Below are 22,353 nucleotides of genomic sequence, written 5' to 3' on the forward strand. Positions count from 1 at the left end.
ACATCACTTCTTTAGGGATTCAACCTCACTACCACTGCTTGAGCTTTCCCTTACCTGATCCACTACTTTAGTGTTGACTGTAAATTCTGTTCTTCTGGTTATTTGTATATTACCATTCTTTATAGAACTCAAAGCTTTCACAGCTTTGGGCATTGACTTTTAAAAGCTACCATTTTCTGGAACTAAATTTAAATGTGTAATTGCAGAAGTTTGAACACTCCAGTGTTTTAAGTGGTATTTATTTGGTTATGAGCATAAAAGTGACCAGTACTAGTCATTGGGTTTTGTAGCTTCTTTGTATTTTACCCTAATTTTAGTGATGCATATTGCTTTTCCAGTGACAGCAATCATGTACCAGAGATCACTATTTTGGAGTGTTTATGGGTTCTCCATGTGAAAATGAGCCTTGTGAATGTGCAGATTTATTGACCCCTAGTGGGGTTGTTAGGAAAATGGTTGCTAATTTAATTAGTGCTAAATGAAAAATTTGCTTATTTTTCTATGCTGCATTTGTTTCAATGGTCTTTTTCTTCTATTTACAGCTGGATTAGCTCTTGAATTTTTTCTGGTGTTCTCTACATCTGCAGAATTGCCTATTGAAGCAACTTCTGTTAGCAACAGCATACCCAAAACAAGGAGCTGTTATCAGCATTGTAAGGAACAGTCATAGCTGTTTCTGCATATATTAAAATTATAATTATACAGCAGATATTTTAAAAATCAAAGGTCTTCTTTTTGTGTGCTGTGTAAGTGGGCTTATTTTTAATTAGCTAGAAAAGCTAGTAATTACTTGAGTAGTTTGGTACTGCATAAATGAATTAAAGCAAATCCTAAATCACCTGCTCAAGCTTTACTGACCTCTTAGTGGTTATTAAATAATTTTTATTTATCAGTAATAGCCTGAAACAGTAGTTTCATGCCAAAACAGCATGTAAAATATGGCATTTCTAGCAAACTTTAATTTTAAATATCTCTAGTGTTTTAATAATTTAGTTGAAACTGTAATTTTCTGGGAGATGAAATGATCTCCTAACTGTGCTGTGAAGATTTCTTACATTTATTTCAGAAGGGTTAAGATCAAGTACTGAATAGTGAAGTCACATTTGACTGTTTGATTAGCAATAGTAAATGAAGACAAATAGGTCAATAATTAAATTTAATTTTAACTTCACTATAATGTGTTTTCATGTATCAGAATCAGAAACTAGGTGTTGCTGTAAATTTATTTTTCTGTGCAAATTTGACAGAAATAGGTGCTGAATATTTCTAAAATAAATTCCCTTTTTTAGATTTTGTATATCTGTTTTTATAGGCTCTAAGTAGTTAAGTAGTGTTTTTACCAGTTAAACTATGAAATATTCCCATGAATTTTAGGTGTTTTTAAAATTGCAAAGAAAAAGTAAATTTTTTTTTCTTTTGCATCTGCTGATATTTATTATTGTGCTTATTGTATAAACCATATTATTTAAAGTCAAACTTAGACAGCAGTGAAAAATGTCCCAAAGAGCTGAGATTCATGTTTTTGTGGGGGCGCCCAGCATCCCGGGGCTGGAGCCAAGCTGGGCCGCTGCTGGTAAGCGCTGGAGGGAGCTGCGCTGGTTGTGCCGCAGCCCTGGCTCTGTTCCTGCGGAGCCCCGCGCTGCCGCTGCCCCCTCCGTGCCCCGGGCAGGGAGCTCCGCACCCATGGGGGTCCCCACCAGCGGGGCCCGAGCTCAGCAGGGCAGGGCCAGGGCTAAAGAAGGAAAAGATTTGCCAGCTCCTGCCCCTGTGGCGCTAAACTGCGCGCCTAAAAAGAGCCCAGGTTTAACTTGCTCTGATTGTGAGGAACCCAAAGACAGAATTGCAGATGTAAATCAGGCTGCAGATCAGCACCTGCCCCAGGGCTGTGCAGAGTCAGCTGGACAAGAGAAGACATCAGGTGCCTGCTGCCCAGAGCTCACTGAGACAAAAACCTGTCCTTCAGAAGTTGACAGCACCAACATTTCTGCTATGGTTGCCAGCACTGAGCAGGTCAGCATCCACCTGCAGTCTGTGGGACTTGAGGCAGCTCACAGAAGTGAGCATCATGAACATCTGAGTCAAGGTATGGATGTGCTTTTCCAAAAAGGTCAGGAGTCCAAGCCAAAAGAGCCAAATGACTGTGCAGGCTTTGCAGTGTCAGCAGACACTGAGTTTCGTAGTGTAGTGACTTTGAGTCGAGTGGCTGTTTCTGCACAGAATGAGATGCAGGAAAGAATTGTAAAACTATCAGAAATAGAAGCAGGCAAAAAAGCTGAAGAAGGACAGTATGATCACTTCCAGTGTGATTCTGGTGTTGGAACATGTACTACTACTGTTACTGAAAATGAGTATGAGGAAGAGGATGCGAGTTCGCTTGAACTTTTCAGTTCTGAGGATGATGGGGAAAATGTTTCTATTAAAGCTATAAAACAGGAAGAAAGTGCTCAGGAAAATGCAGAAAAGCTTCAGGAACTTCATGTTCCTGCTGAGGAACTTGTAAATGAAATCCTTATAGAGCCATTGAGCTCTGGGACGCTGTGCTCTCAAGGGAGCTGTTCTCACAAGAACTTTTCTAAAAGACCCCGCAAGCATGAAGATTCCTTTCATCTTTCTCACTCAGCATTTAGAAGACAGCTGAAATCCAAGAGAGCTAAACTGAATTCTTTTCCACCTGGTTCTGGGGTGAGAGTGGATCCAGACAGGATGGCAGAGTTCAAGAAACTCCAAAAGAAACTATCACAACTTAAAAATTGCTGCAGCAAAAATCAAAAGTACAATATTTTGGTTGCAGTTGTACATCCTTGTCATATCAAAGAAATACAGAAGAAGACTAAACCAAAATCTTCATGTAAAGTTCCTGTGGCAACAATTGTTGTTACTGACCAGTCAGAAATTGAGAGAAAGGTGGTGCTGTGGCGTGATGCTGCATTTTGGTCCCTCACTGTGTTTCCTGGGGATATTGTACTGCTTACAGGTGAGAGTTCTTTTGTTTGCCTTTTTAAAATATGGATCTTAAAAATGCCTGTTTAAAGTAGATAAATGTAACAAGTCATTTGGAACTATGGCTAAGCATTTGTAAGTTGCTTACTTACATCACTGAGTTCTCATTCATCCTGCCAGTGGAACATTGACTATTCCATGGGAGTTTGCCCTCAGACACAGCCATGAGAGTCAGTGCCATTCTGTAAGGTGTCAGTGTTTTTAAACAGTTGTTCCTGGAAAGTACAAGTGCTGCTACAAACCAGACTTAAGCAGTGTCTGCTAGGAGGCTAATGAATTTAAGAATTATATCAAATTGATGAGAAAATTTTACTAACTCCTTGTAAATGGTGTTGGTAGATTAAAATAAAATAATCACTGTGTTTCCAAGTGTTCTCTTTCATACCCTGTGCCTTACACATCTGTATGTAAGACAGTTATATAGTCAAGAGAAATATTATACACTTCAGTATTGTTGACATGTGAGTTGATAAAGTTGTTTTTTTCTTGCAGATATAATAATGTATGAGAACGCTTGGTGTGGAGAGGTCATGCTTCAGTCAACATTTACCAGTCAGTTACTGAATCTGGGGAACTGCTCAGCTCTCAATGCAGAAAAATGTAAGATTGTATTGCATAAGTTGCCAATGAAAATCACAATAAAAGAGCTATTTCAAGTGCTCCATTTTGCTGGCAATGCCTCACACATAGGGTAAAATAGAAACGTGTGCAACTGAGAGGTCCAAAACACAATAGAAAAATGTGACAGGAACACTGAGCTCAAGATGTGGACATGGCATCAGATAGGCATGTGGAGATCATGATAAAGTTTGGTGACTACCACTCTGAACTCAAAAAAAAAAAAAAATTTAGTTTAGTTTAGGAAAGAGCAGTTATCCCAGGACCTGCCCATGTGATGTCTGAGATTGCATGAGGATTAACTTTTTTGCAAAATGGAGTAAGTAGATCCATTCAGGGAAATAAAAGGAGGGTTGGAGACTGAGGGGAAAATACTGTGGAAGTATCACCATTGTTTTCCTGTCTTTGTGATGTCCAGTGTTGTGATGCCAGCTCTTAAGGCAGATTCTGAGGTCAATGACCAAAACCAGCTTTCTTTTTACCAAGCTATGATACAGGATTTTTTTGGTGTCTTTTAAAGTATTGCACTTGGCTTAACTTCATCTGCCTCCTCTTGATACTACCCTGAAGTACAGTTTAATTTCAAATCAAGGGTTATTTATCTCAGGAATTTCTAACTTTAAAATTATTCTAAAACTGTTCTGATTTTTTCAGTGTAAACATGTTCCAAGTTACAAGTTTTATACTTCTAAGCATAAAAAGCAGTGTGTGACTTTGCCTTTTTTCCATGTAAGTTTATTCTCTAGTGGATGATGGTGTTCTGCATGGCTTATTGGCATACCTATCATCAGAATTTCCCCACTTCAGAGACATTCCACAAAGACAAGTTCAGAGACTGGATGATGTTCAGTATGTGCAGCTAGATCAGCTCCAGCCCAATGCTTTGGTGCACTCAATCCTGAAAATTATCAATATTTCTGTGTTAACAGGTAAGTTCATGCACTGGACTTCAACTTCTGCCATAGGTGAAACTTAAATAGTAATTTTGCAAGGCAAAATGTTTCTCACTGCTTGATTTCAAGCTTTGCACAAAGATTTGATCTCATTGCACTGTCATCTTGGACTAGTAAGATACAAATTTCTATCCACATCATCAATAGCATGTTCATCAGTTTTAAATGCAGAATTTTGAAGATAAAAATCTTCATCATTTGCTCTAGTAAATCTTGGAATTAGATATTCCATCCAGGTGTTCTTGTTCAAGAATTATTTATGAAAAATGCTGTAGTTTTAGTGTGGAACTGAAACAAACATGCAGTGTTCTGGATAAGAGCTGTGTAGAGATTTGTATGTACTGTTACTAATAGTTTTAGTGTGCCTTGTACACCTTGTGCCTATAGTTTTCTTTTATGTGAAAACTTCTAGAGAAATGTTTCTTCCACTGTATTCTACAGAAGTTATGGGAACTTCTAATTACAACAGTTGCTGAGAGATTGAGTACAACTTCTTTCTACTCAGTATAAGTCAGGATGAATGGGAGGTGAAAGATGCTCAGATACCTCCTGCTTCATAGGGAGTTGTCCAGTTACTGAGTATTTAGATGGATAAAAGTTAATTAATGTACTTTATGCACTCCCTCAAACTAGATTCATGTTGCAGAAGAAAGCTGGTTATTTTCTGTCCAGAAGAAATTTGAGGTGTATTCTTCTTTGCTTTTAATTGTAGCATAAAATCTGATAACACCAAGATTTCACTGTAATACTGAGGCACATGGGGTTTGTGTGCTTGTGTGCTTTTTACTGTAGAAGTAATGTATTTTCAATTCTTACCAGAATCTGTGTACAGCTACAGAGGTGGCAGCCAAAGAAAAATTATTCTAACAGTAGAACAGAACAGAGATCAACACTATAGGATGGTTCTGTGGGGAGCAGGGGCTGCCTGGTACCCCCAGCTTCAGAGGAAAAAAGGTAAGGTCCTTGTAGCTATGGGTAGGTCTGAAAAGGTTTTGTGATGCTGTTAGTGCCTTTTAATATTCAGCTGTAACCTTTATCCATTCAGCCTTTAAATACTCCCCTTGGAGGGGTAATGTATTTTGTGCTAATTCTAACATCTCCTCTGTTTAGAAGCAGTGCCATCAGCCACAGAATTTGAATGCCCTTCAGAAGACTGAGAAGGCATAAATATTTAAAAACTTGAATCTATTTACAAGATGCACTTACTTGTATAGTGCCTGGTTAAGTAATTATAAAAACATCCATGAGTATTAACTGTGTTACCGGTTTTGCTGGCTCTTCCTTACTATTGTCTGGTGTAGCATGAATTGCTGGGTTTTCCTACTCCTTTTTTCATTCTCTGCTACTCACTTTACTCATGTCAGGCTTTATATCCTGATGGTCTTGAGAACAAGTCCAGCTGTAACTAAGTAAAAGCATCTCTTGCAAAAACTGCATAGACTGTGCAGTGACTACTACCAAACTTTGATTTTTTCCTAGTCTTATTCTTTTAAGAAAAGTTCAGCTAGGTTTATGTTAAGTTGATAATTGTGGAGATAGAAGATGAAAAAAATAGGGACATATTAAAAAATGGAAGTTGATTAATAAGATGATTTTTTTTTTCTCTGAGACACTGCCAGCATTAGTGCTGACAACAAATTTCAGAACTGGCTTCTTTTTCAGAATGCTGAGTTGCCGTGACAGCTGAATTTGGTAGAGGTGAAATGAAATTTCTGTTATGGGAAACAACTCATGCAAAGTTTATAGGGAAAGGAAGAACCTTGCATGTCATCACACTTAAAAGGAAGTTGCCAGAGCTGGCTATATGAGAATGTCTTCTGATTTGTTTCTCAGTCTTTTAAGTGACCTTGTCTTTCTGTAAATTAACCGCAGTACAGAAAGTAAACTCTTCTGTTTGCTTTTTTTTGTTCTGTAGACCACATATGGGCCTTCAAATACCTTTTGGTCCAGTGTAGTTCTGTCTCAGGCGACCTGGAACTGCACACTACTCCATGGTCATCCTGTGAGTGCTTGTTTGATGATGATAAAAGGGCAGTTGAATTTAAAGAAAAGTTTCAGAAAAGTCAGACATCCCTCATGGAGTTGACAAGGCTCTCAGCACTCCTGGATGAAAAATGCTCAGGTAAATGTTATCCATAGCTCTGTCATGTCTGTTGTGCCATGCACAAGTAGGCAAAATAATGCTCCCTTGATGAGGCAAGGTGGTTGTTTTTTAAGGTAGCCCAGGTCTGGTTCTGAATTTCTTCTGGAGGCTGCTGCCCTGTTCTTGGCCAAACTGAATGCAGCCTTTGTTCCATGAGCCCAGCAGAGGGATAGATGTGGTGTGTGCCAGGCAAAGGCAGCTTTGGAGCACAGAGGGAAATGCTGACTTCTGTTGTCCACACCAGCCAGCCCAGTAATGATGTGACTAATTACTGGAAGTTCATCAGTGTTTCTCAAAAACTGGAACTCTCAATAACTACTGCTATTGAAAACTTCTTACAAAAGGACAAAGAAGACATTTTACACAGTCATCCTCTCCAGATAATCCTAGAAGATGGCTGTGGGTGGTGTTAAATTCTAGGAAGTGATTGAAGCTGTTCTTGCAGCATTTAACTCTAGTTGATATATAAATAGTGAAAAGCTAAGTTGTTAAAGCTGTGCTTTTCAGTGTCTTTGAAACAGTGGGAAGAAAATCACTTGGAAATTCTTTGCACAATTTTGATCTCTTATTCAGGCACCTTCTATAGTGGCATCTACTGATATAGTACCTGAAAATGTAGTTGTTCTACACGTTTTAAAATGATATTTAGTCACCAAGATTTTTCACTGAATAAAATACCTCTAAAAGTGTGAGCATGTGTTAACAAAGGGGGAAAAAACTGAGAAAGTTCTTGATAGCAATTTTGGTTTTTAATCAGCTGTAGCCATTGATTTTGCTTTCAGTTCTAAATAAAACTTAATTCATATTTGAATTGTTTTTGTAGGAGTGGTCCAAGTGAAAGCCCATATCTTGGAACTGAAATTTACCATTTCCACTGGTCAGTACAAGCAACTCATCTTCTCTGCTGACACTTCCCTGGAATGTGTTTTGGCTTCTCTGCCTATGATTACATATTCAGGTTGTGCCAAATGTGCTTTGGAACTAGAGGCAGATGAGAACATGATCTATAAGCAATGTATTAGATGTCTGCCATACAGCAAAGTAAAAACATTCTACAGGTAAACAAAATAAAGTAATGTGTATTATTAGGGAGGTAAACTTTCTCCATTTTTATTTTCCCCCATATCTAAAATTCTTTGTTAAAGGTGTGGTTAGCAATCTCTGTCTCTCTAATGAATTTTCAGTTTGTTGTTCTTGAATTGGTGTATTATATTGTCATTATTTATACATGATATTCTTAGTTTAAATCTAACTTTTTAATTTCTATTAATACTATCATGCAGGAATGATGTTTACCCAGTACTGTGTCAGATAAAGCTGAGGTGGAGTAGAAGCTTGAGGACCAAAGGGAGACTCCTTGAGAATCTTGTTCCAGCCTAAATCTGAAATCATGTGAAGGCAGAACCATGTTTTTAACTGATTAGTTCAGTTTCAGCTGTGCAGAATTAATATTGACAAATGTTTTCAATAAACATTCTGGGAGAGCAGAGATAGTGAGTTATCACCAGATGGCACTGTGAGACACATATATTCACACTTAGAGAAAATAAACCAAGTGGATCCAGTTGATGTAGGTACATCTTTATTAACTAACTGTTCAATTCTCACATTTATCTTGGGCTTTGAAATGTAATTTTCATTGTGACTAGAAAGACGTAGCTAGAGAATGTTTATTGAGACAACCATGGACGTGATAGAATTCTAGAATATGTAAATTTTCAATCTAAATTTTTTCTCAAATTCTTTCTAAACTCTTTCATAATGAGCTTAATGAATCATTAACTTAAATAGTATTACTTAATGAACTAGGACTTAAATATCCTATTTATCTAATCAGGTAGTGACTTAGTATTTTTCATCTAAGCAAAATAGTCTTGCATCTTTATGTGCTATTTGTTTTTCTGTGAGGGAGGATTAAGTGCAAAGAGGTTTTTTCCTTAACTGAAAAGGTTCTGCCGGTTTTTCATAAGGCTATAAAATCTCAGTGGGCATGAAGGACCTCAATTTGCTCCTGTACAAAAGAGGGTAGAAAAATGATAAGGATTTCCAGTGTTTGTATTCTCAGCGTGGGAACACGTCCAGATGTAGAATTTACATGTCCATTATTTTCAGAGACACGCCTGACATCTTTGCACTGAAATTTTCTTCTGATCAATTTAGTAAGAGTGCATCACCTTGGGAGTATTTCCAAATAGGTATTTTTGTTTGTTCTGTGGTTTGTGAAAACATTTGGTACTTTTCATAGTGCAAGAGCTATACCCTGGCATTATGTGGCTATAAAGTGATGTATTAAGACAGCTAATACAGAGTGATGTTGATACAGGTGGTACAATTCCAGGTGATACACCTAAGCTTATGTCCCTGCTTTGCACTTCCACCACCTCCATGGGCAATCCTGACCATCCTAACAGTAAAAAATTTCCTTCTAGTGTCTAATCTGAGTGTCCTGTCTCAGTTTAAGGCCATTTCCTAATTTATTCCTCAAACTGATTCCAGTGCTACAGATTTGACACGAGTACATGGAGATTTTCTCACTTTTCTATTTCTTGGTATGATGTTGTAGTGCTTTCTAAACTTTTCCTTCAATAAAAAACAAACCATAGCAGCTAACTTTCATGGAACTTTGTTTTCTGATCTAGACCTGCTTTGATGACAGTAGAAGATGAAGGACATGAAATTTATGTTCATGTGGTGTCTGAGTTGATGGAAAAAATCTTCCTCAATATTCCTGCAGACTGGCTGAAGAGATCAGTAGGTACTGATTCATGAATTACTTGTGATAGAAACAGGCAGCAAAGTTCACAATGGAAGGAAAATTTTTAATCATTGACAGTTTAAAAAAAACCACTAAGCAACCAACATCAAAGTGGCTGTCTGACAAACTCAGAATTTCACAGGAGAGGTTGCAACAACAGGAGGTGGGAGGTTGTGAATAACTACGACTTAGTTATATAATAGGTATGTACCTAAATATTCAATAACTAAATAGATTCCTTATGTGCAAAATTGAATGTCTTAGGAGCTTTTAGAAGGAGCTGGCATGTTTTCATGATGTGAAACACTGAGCTGTGTTTCAGACAAGCTTCACAATACATCCTGTTTGACTTGAGGTGTTTTATGTAATTCACAGGTGTTAACAGTTTAATCAGAAACAGGCTCAGCTCATTGTTTTTAAAAAGTAATTAAAAATAAAAGCTAATTTTCTGTTCAGATGTTGAGCTTCACTTGCAGTAATTCAGTGGAGCTTCATGGAGGTAGAACTTGAATGTTAGGTGCTATTGTGAAAATCAAGTGTAAATTGAATTTTTTTGTTTTGCAGTGCCCTCTTCAGATATAACCTACAGCGCAATAGTAGCAGATCTGTGTCATTCACTGCTGGCAGATACAGAAGCATCCTATTGGTTGGAAATCAGAAGCCACTTTGTGCTAGATGAGAACAGCTATCCTTTGCAAAAGGATTTCCATCTGCTGAATTTTCATCCTGATCTTTGACCTCTGCACTAATTGAGTAACAAAGACCATAAGGACACACAGATGGGAAGCAGAAGAAAAATTACTTAGCTGAAGGAAGCAAATCTCTTAAAAACTATAATAAAGGATTTTGGTTTTAACTTATGAAAAAAACAAAACTATTAAGAGGACTGGTATTGAATATCTGCTAATAGTATATACTGCTGGAGTAATTCTGATGAATTTTAGTAAGATATATTTTTATACACGCATAATATATTTTTATACATGCATATTTGTGTTAATAATGATGTTAATAAACTCCAACAATTTCTTCCGTATCTGTTTTCCTTTTTCTCCTCAGAAAAGTTCACTACTATTGTGAGAGACTGAATTTTCCTGAGACCTGGCATATTAGAGGAAGACAGAATTCACTAATATTTTAGTTACTCAGTTTTTATTTATCTTATCCCATATGCTATCTGGAGCTTGGTGGTTTTGTTTGCTGTTGTGGTTGCTTTCCTTACTTTTAACAGCAGAATTTTTGCCATTAACCTTAGCAATTTTGCTGCTGCTCTTTTCTCTTGTAAAACAGAACTGGTTTGTAATTATTCCACCTCCTTCAGCTCAAGGTAAGTTGCAAACACAGGATCAGATGGATGTTATATAAAAGGCAGTAGGTAAAAAAATTGCTCAGTAACAATAACTGTTATTATGTGACAGTTAATAACATTGTATTAGAACTCCTTATTTGATGATGTTTCTTGCTGTGAAATAACTCTTGTTTGGTAGAGTCAAAAAGGGCCTTTCTCATTTGCTTCCCTTGGGTGAATGTGAGTACAAGTACATTGGTAAGTGCATTAGAATTTGTTTCTTGACAATTTAGCAGAAATTACTGAACACAAGCTGGAAGTATTGTTACTTTCATGTATGAGAAGAAAAGAGGACCACACTGTACATCAAGTCAGACAGGTGACTTCCCACCTTGGGGTATTTGTTAACAAACACTGTGCATTGCATGCATCTTGTGCACATGCTCATTAACCAGCTGTCTGAAATACTACTAACTGCTCACTTTTAAAATCTTTACTGGTATGATTGAAATAATAAAATGCAAAATATATTTGGTAAAATAATTTTATTCTAGTAATATGTAAACGGAATGATTACTGGGTAGTTTTTCTCCCCAGAACAAACACAATGACTTTGCTTATCTGATTGGTTTGCAGTTGTTTTGTGGGGCTGAAATTTGAATACAGCTCTTTGGGGTTGAGTTGCTGGTATTACCCCTTTAGATATAATTTAGGTTGAGCACTTTGTCAAATTCAGTTTAATGTAATGAGTTTTGGCTCACTTTGTCAAATTCAGTTTAATGTAATGAGTTTTGGCTCACTTTGTATCCAGTGGTGTAATTAGCTAGACAGACTGAGGGTGCTGTGTACCATATCACATGGTGGATCAGGGAGGTCTGTTATCTTACAATTCCTCTGTGGTATCTTCTCATTCGTAGCATTTCCTTGAGGTAATAATAATATTATCAAAATGAAAAGTGGTTTCATCTCCCCAGAGAAGGCTGATATTTTTAAGACTTTGAATTAATTAATGTTGTATCCTGTTTGAAAGGAAGTTGGTTTGATTTCAGCCGTAGAGGTTATGGAACACCATTGTGCAAAATGTTTTGCTGCCGTAGTCTGTGTGTCTGGTTTATGACTGTACAGTGAGAAGGGTACAGAGCTCAGGTCCCTAGTGAACAATCAAAAAGAGAAAAATGTCCTATTTTATTTTGATTAGGAATAATTGCTCCAAATTACTTTAGAGAGCAGTAATTTACTTAATGAAGAGGACTCTACTACTAAAACAGACACATGCCCAGAGGGCTTAAGCTAATTGGATTTTCAGTGTGAGAATGGTCATGCTAGGTCAAACCCAAGGCTCGTGTAATCAATGCTGTGTCTCCAGCAGAGATGTGTTTAGAGAGAAATATAATAGGACAGGACATGTCCTCATCTTACTGTCTCGCAGTACTCCAGTACTGGAATAGCCTCCAGTCACTTGTGACTCTGACTTCTTTACTTGTCCCTTACTTTTAACACAAAGTGCTGTACTTGGGGTCAGCTGAAAACACTGAACAGTTACTGCAGGAAATACACTGAGGTACTGAGGGATGTGAACAGCTGCTTCCAGGTGTGTGACATGAGCAGTGCCTTCACCCTTCCTGTTCAAAAGAGGTCTTAAATACACTGCTGCTACTTTAAACATGTTCTACATGTATTAGTCAGGTCTTTAGGGTTTTGTCTGTTTTGGCATGCTCACTGGGCTTCTCTCCCCATGGTGAAGCACTGTGGTGATGTGGAGCAGTGGGCAGGTAGGCCTGGAGTCATCACTGGCAATTCTTGGGCTCTGTCTATATGTGTGATCATTTGTGCCCACAACTCATAACCAAGAAGTGGAATTTTCCAGTCAAAATAATTAATACTGAGAGATCATGTTTGGCTGTTTTGATTGTTCAGCTGCATGTTAATTAAATTGAACATATATTTTGAAGAGAGGAAAGAAGAACTCGCAGCCTACCAGGAACCAAATCTTTTATTTGAGCTTGGTCAAGGAAATAATTTATTTTATTCTTCGTTTGGTACAAAATCTTAGCAAAGATTTTTGTACCCTTTAGATGAGAAAGATAGTAAGAGCTTTTCCATATTAAGGCTGGTTTTTCCTCAGTGCTGTTCATGTGCTGTGGCAGAGAGCATGCCATCGTTTCACCAGCTCCTTGGGCTTGCTGATCATCTCATTCCAGTGTTCCAGTTCTCTGCCACGTGTGTACATGAAAGGCCCAACTACCACTCGTCCCAGCAGAAGTGTTTCTGGGGAAAAAAAGCAGTTAGTGATGAACACCTGTGATGCTTCTCTGAAATCCTTGCCTACATGAGAATAACATGGATTTGTGGGGGGATAGAATATAAGAAAATAAAGATAGTGTAGAAAGTAATCGTACCCCTAAGGAGTTGCAGTAGGGTAAATTAGCAAAGATCAGGAACAGGCCTGACTTTAACAGGCCACAGCTGTGACCAGTGAGAAGAAGATGCTATAAAAGAGTGGGGTGGTGGTTGAGAAGGGAACTGTAGTCAGTTGGCTGCTTTGTGAAAAACAGAGTCAGGGCTCTGAGTAGCTGCCCATGAGAAACATCAAGAAGATATGGAGCTTTTGTGGTAAGGAGACAACAGCATGAAACTCTTGCAATAAGATTACAACGTGCTTTTCTCCAAATAGTGCCTTTTCTGAAAGGTATTTTTAAACCAAAACATTTCTCAAAGAAGTAACCCTGGACTTCAGGTTCTGTAGCTTCTACCTGCTGAGGTTCAGCATGAAAAGGTACAGCAGTAAGGGGGTGTTCAGTCAATGCAGGCCTGTCCTTTTGCCTGTAGTTAAACTAAAACATCTTCAAGGTACACATATCTGATCTGTATCTACCCTACCCCTTTACCTCAGCTTTACTGGGGAAGCATGCCCTAATTTTGGGCATCTTCAACCTCAGAGGGATTCACATGATGCTCTGGCTTTGCAAAAAATAAATGCAGTTACTGACTGGGAGCTGTAATATGTGTGTCCCCACTGCCAAGGACCAGATTGTTTATTCATGCCTGGATTTTCCAGCTGTGAATGGGGAAAATGATTGAGATCATATTTGCACTGCAGGGAAGATGTTTTTCTTGTGAGCAGTGGAAATACTGAATTCTGATTTGCTTCTGTAAGCAGAACTCCTTAATGGATTCTCTAACAGTAAGAGGTGGCCTCAAGCATCAGGTTTTCTGCCAGGGAATGGGGATGTTTGCTAATCTCTTTTCCTTCTTTCTCACTGCTAAGAGAATTAAAATTCCTACTCCTCTTTCAAATTTGCTTAGAAGGAGTGAATGGCCACACAGTTTTGGAGGCTGTGTGTGACACACACAAGTGTTCACATAAGCTTGTTTTAATGGGATACTGAAATGAAACAAAGGCACAGCACCTTGTACTGGCACTGACTAGGCTACAGTGATTTTATTCATGTCTTCCATGGAATGTAGCCTCTGAAGAGAGATATATGCTTAACTACAAATAAGTTGTTCTGCTCTTAAAGTGACAGCCTTTGAAATACCCCAAAACTCTTACCCGTTTCGTGATTATTGCTGAAAAGAAATTACTTCTTCTCAGGTTTAAACTTGTCTCAAATATGTAAGAGATTTGACACCTTGACTTTAGTAACTTATATGACTGTAATAATTTATATAACTTACTTTCTCCTTTGTTACTCTGGAGCACAGATAGACTCAGGCTTGCTGTATCCAGCTCTGTCTGATCTGCCTTGAAACTGAAGGTTTCATTGTACACAGGGTTGGGAGTTCCCAGAAGAGCTGCTGTCTTTTTACTTTTGATGAATTTATTATGGTTCATTAGTGAGACTTTGACATACACACCTTGGAGAAAGAGAAATTGAAGACTAAAATACATCTTCAAGAAGCAGTTGGGAGACAGCTTAAGGAATTTCTGCTTTTTGGGAGTCAATATCAAGTGTAACATCAGATTGTGAAAGATTGATGGAGCACACATGACAGCATGACATAAAGCAGGGAGCATACAAAGTTCTAAGGGTGCAGTTTTGAAGTGCACTTTCCAACTTAAATGCTGGTAAAATTAGCAGCCATATTCTTACCCTGCATCCTTGATCTTATGTTTCTGTGCCTTCCCTTCATCTGATGGAGACTTTTTTGAAGGCTTAATTTGTACAGTCAAAAAAAACTTCATAGTGATGTGTGTATAATATATATATAGGACTAAACTTCTTTTTAAATTATAGATGTATTTTGTGTTTATATTGTTTAGCTTCAAAGCCCTGCAAGAAATCACTACAGACTGAAATACAAGTGTGGTTCTTCATGTTCTTGCTTTTGAGTGTTAGATTTTAAACAGCATTTTGAGGTAATCTCTGAGACCAGGGATACATGAGTATGATGTACCAGAAAAAGCCTTCTGCACTAAGGGAAAAAATTCTGAGTCCGTGCCATGGTCCTTTGAACAGTAACCGGGCTGTCCTAAACTGGGGTTTTTTTCTCTCAGCTCAATTCCTCTCAGGACAGATGTTCAGTATAAGCAGGTATCCTACAGCTGTTACCCCTGGGAATTTGACTTGATGCAACTGTTAATGTCAATATCCCCTGAAATGCTGCCTTCTCTGGACTGGAGAGCAGCAAAAGGATGTTGCTCACTGCACAAAAACAGGCGAAAAAAGTTACCACCAATTGCCACAGGACAAACCTTTTATTATGAAACAAACCCCAAAGGTAGCAAAACTAAGCTATCAAAATCTAATTGCCTCAGGGCAAAATATGATTTGTTTCCACTCAAATCACCAGGATATTTATTTGTTCCTGTCAGAGTCCCACAGCACAAGCCTGGGTGTACAGCTGAGGAAGGAGCAAATGAAAACAGGAATTGTGGAGCTGACAGCAGGGAGGAAATCCCACTTACCACCAGCAGGGCTCTCCTCCTGGAGCTTTAATCCCCTTGCCCTCAGAACCACCACAGTGAGACGGCCCAGGTAGTCATTGTAGCTCAGGGAGAACTGGATATCACCATGCTCTGAAGGAGGCTTTGGAAGCAGAACAACACCTGTCAAACTTGTCTGAAAAACTCCCTCATCGTGTGGTCAAATGGGGAGAAAAATCCTTTTTCATGCTAATGGTTTCTGTCACACAAAAACGTGTGAGTGAATTGTAATGGCTTTATTTACGCTGTTGTAACATTTGATGGAACCAATTAATCAGCCTTCCTAACCCTCAGAATTACTCTTTTCCAGAGGCTAGCTATTTCCTTTCCCCTTCTGCTCTTTTCTGCTGTTACTAATTGAAAGGAGATGCAAATAACAAAAGTTCTTATGTAACAACCTCCTAATTCATATGACTTTTTCTAAGCATCTGGGTACTCCTTTTACAACAGCTATGGATCTGCACGTTGGTAGGATGGGAATTTCTATTCCAAATGTTTATGAAGTACTTTTGCATGTGAGGTACTTGGTAGAACGTAGGTCTACTTCAGATAGTTCTACTTAAGTTATATCCTTCCAATACTTGTAGGATGACAGAAGTTCCACAGTGCCAAGAGCCTGGTATCACATACCTCCAAGTTTTCTTTCTCCAGATCTCTCCATATGACTAGTTTGTTGTCCTCAGTTAATGCTTCATTTTTTAGTGGGAAGATAACTTGGCCTAGGAGATGATGCTTCTTCTGTTTATCAACATGATAAACCAAAAATTTTAGTGTCCTTTGGAGCAACATTTTACTGGAAACCTGTACAGGAAAATGAAGAATATTAATAATTATAAAACATCTGACACTTTCCTACTCTAGCATGACTTCAAAGGAAATATTTTTCAAACTGTGGTAAGTTTAGGTGGGGATTTCCTTTAATTATTTGAAGTACTTTTAAAATTTGCCTAAAACTTGAGCTATGTGGAAGTCAAGGTCCAAGCTAAAATAAGAGTTCATTTGAAAGCTGTGAAGTTAGTTGGTGGGTTTTTTAGCTCATGTGGATCTAGTGCTGTGTGATGCATTCACTTTCAGACTAAGATGTTTAGAATCTGTAAACATTTTTTCAGTTGTCTGAAACAAACTTTTTTTGTTTTAAAGCTTTTGTGTTGTGACGTGTGCTGAAAGCCTGTTAGCATGGGAAGCCAAGTTGTGCAGTACGGTACAAACAGCAGCCCAGAGATCCCTCCCAGGTTCTGCTGTCTAGCCTACTTCCACAGCAAAAAAAAACCAAAGCTGTGAAAGCATGATGTATTGGCTCCTTCTGGACTTCTAGAACTGCTGGGCTGAACTGCTCAGCTGTAGTTCAAACTGGGGTTTTCATTATTCCCAGGGCAAGTTCTGGAATCCTCAACTTTGGTACAGACCAGAAGTAAGAGCAGTTCTGAAGCCACAAGCTTCTGTAGCCCAGGATCTCCAGAAGCCCCAGTAAAAACATCCTGTCTCTGGTGGAAACAACTTCTGTCTTGGTAGAAGTATTGTGAGCATACAAACATGTACTGTAGTTTGACAAGTTAATATCTGCAAACAAAAATCTGCCTCATCAAAAGAAAAAGTACCTGGAAAACAAAGTTTTCATCAAACTGGGGGTTAAGAGTTTTACGCTTTGTTTTGGACTGCAGGTAGCTTCTTTCATCAGGCAGCAGGTAGATTTTCACAAATGGACTGCAGGAATCAGCAGGAGGCTGCAGCTTTCTGACTTTGATCAAGGAGACCAGGAGCCTTTCTGACTCTTGCTCGTATTCTATGGAGAACCAGAGGCGGCCAATGCTGCCATCAGGAAAGTCTGTTTCGCTTTTGTCTTCGGGAAACTTGTACAGATCTGGGTTAATGGTTCCTACAACATAAGCTCCAGCTACAAGAAAAGGCAAACAAGCACCCTCAGATTAGCCTCAAGAACCATTGCAGGCATTTTTATAACCACTGTTGTATTGGGATAAATCAGATTACCCTCTTTATTAACAATCAATTTTTTGTAAGAATTTCATATTTTATTTCCTTTTTCCTCAAATTTGGGGGAGTAATTGTAGGCTGCAGCACTTTTCTTTCTCTTATTCCTTTGATTGCGCCTGGTTAATTCTAGCTGTTTGTTGTTGCAGAGTGCAGCTGGTGACTGCTGTTTCTGGGGACAACAAATACAAAATATGAGAGGAGAGATTTCTTTGTCTGCCAAATGTGTAAGGTACCACAGTACTGGGACCAAAACTACTACATTCTTGCCCAATTCTCATATATAAAATGTATAAATGCATAGAGCATTTAGGGTTTGTGCTGGGTAATGCAGTCTCTGGTGTGCCCCCAAGATCCGTGCTTCATAATACTAAAGCCACCCTGCCCATAAAAATAGTCCCATTTTTGCAATGCCATACCCAGAGAATGAAATGATGACCGTGGCCCAGACTGAGGGGTCATGAAGGGGTCCCTGTCTTCCTGAACCTGTTCTTCATTTGTCAGGTGAATCCAGTCTCGCCCATGCAGTGTTGGTGGAATGATAAATGGAACACTTCTGGGCCTGCTCAAGACAACAGCACCTGTTGACTCTTCTGGTTTAAAGCTGGAAGTCAAACTTGATGAGAGAAGTAAGTTTACTGCTCTTATGTCACAATGTAAAAATTCTACAGACATGCAAAGGTAAAAATAAAATCCAAATGCAAATAAAATAAATTGCTTAATGCATGAAAAGACAGTGAGGCACATTAGGTCTTAATTCTTCTGGCAGATTCTTCTCTTTCCCTCTTTCCTTCCCTTTAGAATTTATCTTTCAAAGGAAAGGAAGAATTAACTGCAGCTGCTTGTTTTAGAGCCCAAAACCCCTGCAATGATTAATTCTCATAAAGAGTGTCCTTCCTGAACTGAAGTCCTGTTGTTTCTGTTATTAGACTAGAAATTACTCTGGAACATAGGCTGGGTTTGTCTAACAGGTAAAGCTATCCATTCACCAATTACACTTGAATATATTCTCTCCTTTAAATAAATCGGGAATAATCATCACTTTCATAGCTAGATTATCCTTTTCCTAAAGGAACGAAACAGAACTGATGTTTTCATATAATTCAGGGATCCCCTTTATTTCTGTGCATGCATATATTTGGATCACCTGCTCATTTGACATTTGACAAGTTGAAATAAATTACATAGCATATGCTTTAAAAACAAAATGAAAAAAGGTACCTTGTACTTTTTAGATGAATTTCAGAATTTGCCTGATCCTGGAAAATGGCATTTGCATTTGTTGTTTTGACAGGATTGATGAGCTTTTCATAAGAAAAGAGGCGGCAACATTTTTTCCAGAGCAGATATGCAGTTATTCCAAGGAGGACAAATAAAAGGATCCCTCCTATTATACCTCCAGCCACAGCAACTGCTTGTTCTGTTCAAACATAAAAGCACACAAAACATCATAGGAAGATCGAAGTTAAGTATATTTTGGGTGTAGACAGGAATATTAAAGCTAACAAAAACCATTCCAAAATTATTATTAAATGAAGCATTCAGCTCAAATGCACATTTTTGTTTGGTTATAGCATGGTGCAGCAGCTGAAGGGACATGACAATGGCAGTGACAGATTACAGTGTTCAGAAGGACTGGCAGTTACTGCAATGGACCCTGGCTCAAGGAACAAAGTAAAGCTATGGGTTGTTTTCTTTCTAAGGATGCATGTGTTTCCTGACCTGTGAAGTCAAAGTTAAATATCCATTAAACACAGTTTCCTGAATCATGAGTGCTTAACATACAACAAAATCTTGTTATAATTACTGTGAACAAACCCAAATAAATCTTAATAAATATATTTAATATGAATATGAGAAATTCAGTTTTGAGAATTTCTCGTTAGATCAAAGGTAAACAATTGATGATGGGCTCAGTTCATTGCTTTCACGTTTGCTGAGAATTGTGGAGTGATAGGCTGCAAAGATTATTCTGCTCTGTACCTAAACTCTAGAATTGTCTTCCACTCTGCAGCCATGGGAGACAGCTCAGGAGCAGCTCAGTACTGGGCGCTGGCAGTTCTCAAGGTCCCCCCCTGAAACTGAAGTAGTGAAGTGACCTGGCATTTTCTCACAACTGGTACTGAAATTTTTTCTTCTTCTCTGCTTTTAGGTAGAGTTAACTTAATTGTGCTTTATTCCTTTTTCTTTTTATCTATCTGTGCTTGGTAGGTACCTTGCAGTTAGCCATCTCTATACAATGGTACAAGTAAAATAAAGACAATACAAGCACAAAATCATCAGTCAACACTACTGATAGTTTTGACTATCAAATAATAATAGTTATGAATAATTCCAAACTATTTTCATTTAATTTAGTTTATTCATTAGAGCTATAAAGAGTATGGGAGATGAGTTGCAAATACATATATTGCTGATCTTTTTCAGTGTTGCTGTGTTGCAGTAAGTGACATGAAATGTCCTTCAGCTACAGAACACTTAAGTAATTACCTTGTGCTATAAAATTAACCTGCCCATAGCGCCACAAAGGCCTTAATCTGATCCTGACTCATTTTCCTGCATTTGGTGGAGTCACTGGGGCCAAGTTGGTTTTGCAGCTCCCCTCCAGGTGTGTTGCCTTAGGCCTCTGCAGGAATTGGCTGGCTGCTTCCCTGAGTCACACAGTGACTCCTGTCTCCCAGCAGCGCCACGAGCAGCCACCCTGCTCATGGCTGTACCACAGCAACAGCACTTTGCTGGCCTTGCAGCTGGTGGGTGAGCTGAGTGGGTTCCAGCATCCAGGCAGACTGTTAGTGCAATCCTTATTCTGAGCAACAGGAAACAAGCTCCTACTTGGTGTGGGTTAATATTAATACAGAGACAAGTCTGACTGTGCCATGTGGGTTAATTGGTTTTCCTTGATAAGAATGCACAGTATGAGGAAATGCATATGAGCATGGGAATTTTGTGTGTTTGTTCCTTTTAGTTTTGCAGGGCATGCTCAAATATATCTTCAGTCAGACTCACATTTTATTGCATCTCAGAAGGCCAGATGCAGAAAAAATGCTTCAGTTTAATGCCCATGAACATAATAGAAATTAATGGTTTCCTTCACGTAGTTGCACTATAAACAACAAATCTTTATATGCCTGGTAGTTTTGCTGTCTGATCTGAAAGGTTAACATTTCAAGGAAGTTGTACAGATCTTTTTTAACTTGTCCTGTTCATTCATAAGTCTCTGTTCTCAGCAGCAATCCTGTGTTCCCCTATAGCCAGTTTGTCACCATTTACCACTAAAGGCAGTATGATGAGGTGTGCGTTGATTTTGGAGTAAGAGAATGAGTTTGTATGTCCTGAATTTGTTCACTGCAGAATGATGTTAAGTATTCATGACACACCCATAGGCATAGACTCAAATTCTGGGTTTTTTCAAACTTTACACAGCTGTAAATATAAGGTAGAGTTTTACTCATTCCAGAAGTTACCTGTACTTTAATGAGAGTAAGGAGAATTTGTCGCACTTTTAGACCATCTTATCTGATTAGATCAGCAACAGAACCAGTGGCTTAGGGCACAATGTAGCACTAGTCACAAATCGACCACTGAGATAAGTTGCATCCATTGTATGCAGGGAGAAAATCTGTATATTTTAAAATAACTACCTGGCATCATGAGAAATGGATGTATTGTATCCTGCTGTGGTACAGGATCATGGCAGAGGAGATGGAAGAGACCTGTTGGACCACTTCATCTCCCCCTACCTGAGCCAGGGGACTGTCTCCTGCTGATAGGTACCAGGTTTATCCTAGCACAGAGCAGGTGCTGACAGGCATCCTCTGTCTCCTCTGGGATTGCATCCCTTTTTACTTACTGTGTGATTACATGCTTTTAATAAGCTTTACTTCAACTTTGCAGTAAGCTTTTTGGCAAGTTTACAAGGAGCTCGTCCTCCACCACGAGTTTTAATCCCCATATAAAACACAGTCAGTATAAATTAAATAACTGGGGGTAGTGGAGGCAGGACTGCCCATTTGCTGTGCCTGTCTCCGGGCCGAGCTCTCCTCTGTCAGCTCCGGGCGGTGCTGGCAGCCCTGCTGTTCCAGCCCTGCGGAGCGCCCCGGGCAGCTGCTCAGGGGCAGCTGCTCAGGGACAGCTTTGGGCTGATGCTGTAGCGAGCCCTCCCCAGCTCCTGCCGCCCGGGGCTGCGGGAGGAGCCGGGCACCCCCTCCCTGCCTCCCTCGCTGCGCTCCCGCACTTACCGGCCATGGTGCCGCTGCTCCGGCGGGCCGGGCCGAGTGCCCGCAGCTGTCCCGGTGTCCGAGCGCCGCAGCCCCTCCCCGGCCCGCCCCCGGCTCGCACACGGCAGAGCCCGGCAGCAGCAGCTCGAGGAGAGGCATCGCTGGCCAAGAAAAGCAAAGGGACCCGGTCGGGAACCATCCCGCGCTGTCCCAGGCTCCCCGAGAACAGACATTGCCGTCTTCCCGAGGAAGGGCTGGAATCGGGCAGGAGTGATGCTGAGCATTGGGCTGCATAAATCCTCTGGCAGCCCTAAAAAGGCACCTGTGCACACTGCCGGTGTGAGAGAGCTCCAAAAGCTACATTTACACTCAGAAAAAATCTTATATATTAGTAGCTTAATTCTGAATATTCGTGTGGCTATAACACGCATTTCTTTTTTGTCTTTAACAAAATAAGTAAGCA

The 22,353-nt window shown here is 39.3% G+C and overlaps 3 protein-coding genes across 26 annotated transcripts in view; 2 read left to right on the forward strand and 1 right to left on the reverse strand.

The window, feature by feature from the left end:
• SHLD2 (shieldin complex subunit 2) overlaps nt 1-11,483 on the forward strand; it is a 29,958-nt gene extending 18,475 nt beyond the window's left edge. For 10 of the 16 annotated variants that reach the window (XM_074544687.1, XM_074544685.1, XM_026799523.2 and 7 more), the window contains 8 exons: nt 543-2,974; nt 3,493-3,600; nt 4,353-4,547; nt 5,391-5,525; nt 6,487-6,693; nt 7,538-7,772; nt 9,354-9,469; nt 10,034-11,483. In XM_074544687.1, the coding sequence (XP_074400788.1) occupies nt 1,495-2,974; nt 3,493-3,600; nt 4,353-4,547; nt 5,391-5,525; nt 6,487-6,693; nt 7,538-7,772; nt 9,354-9,469; nt 10,034-10,206 (2,649 nt within the window). In that variant the 5' untranslated portion in view covers nt 543-1,494 and the 3' untranslated portion in view covers nt 10,207-11,483. Of the gene's footprint in view, nt 1-542; nt 2,975-3,492; nt 3,601-4,352; nt 4,548-5,390; nt 5,526-6,486; nt 6,694-7,537; nt 7,773-9,353; nt 9,470-10,033 lie in introns of those variants that run through there. The other 6 variants (XR_012581083.1, XM_074544691.1, XM_074544692.1 and 3 more) reach the window with 6 other exon arrangements.
• A 1,249-nt stretch (nt 11,484-12,732) lies between these two features.
• Nucleotides 12,733-22,144, reverse strand: LOC102072699 (synaptotagmin-15). Of its 3 annotated transcripts, none has more exons than XM_026799530.2 (8): nt 21,912-22,129; nt 18,895-19,093; nt 18,093-18,289; nt 17,283-17,578; nt 16,315-16,485; nt 15,667-15,787; nt 14,436-14,615; nt 12,733-13,025 (listed from the first exon to the last, which is right to left on the reverse strand). In XM_026799530.2, the coding sequence occupies exons 1-8, from the start codon at nt 22,087-22,089 to the stop codon at nt 12,889-12,891; spliced, it is 1,479 nt and encodes a 492-aa protein (XP_026655331.2). In that variant the 5' UTR covers nt 22,090-22,129; the 3' UTR covers nt 12,733-12,888. The 3 variants fall into 3 exon arrangements, with proteins under 3 accessions (XP_026655331.2, XP_014130876.3, XP_026655332.2); XM_014275401.3 differs by having other exon boundaries at nt 18,093-18,235; nt 21,912-22,122; XM_026799531.2 differs by lacking the exon at nt 14,436-14,615 and having other exon boundaries at nt 21,912-22,144.
• The window catches only part of GPRIN2 (G protein regulated inducer of neurite outgrowth 2), a 39,236-nt gene continuing 34,436 nt past the window's right edge, over nt 17,554-22,353 (forward strand). For 3 of the 7 annotated variants that reach the window (XR_003382696.2, XM_074544699.1, XM_074544694.1), the window contains exons 1-4: nt 17,554-17,905; nt 18,178-18,302; nt 18,968-19,347; nt 19,688-19,792. The gene's annotated coding sequence lies outside the window, so the exon portion shown is untranslated. Of the gene's footprint in view, nt 17,906-18,167; nt 18,303-18,964; nt 19,348-19,687; nt 19,793-22,353 lie in introns of those variants that run through there. The other 4 variants (XM_074544696.1, XM_074544695.1, XM_074544697.1 and 1 more) reach the window with 4 other exon arrangements.

This window comes from Zonotrichia albicollis, chromosome 7 (assembly GCF_047830755.1).
Source record: "Zonotrichia albicollis isolate bZonAlb1 chromosome 7, bZonAlb1.hap1, whole genome shotgun sequence".
NCBI classification, from domain to species: Eukaryota; Metazoa; Chordata; class Aves; order Passeriformes; family Passerellidae; genus Zonotrichia; species Zonotrichia albicollis.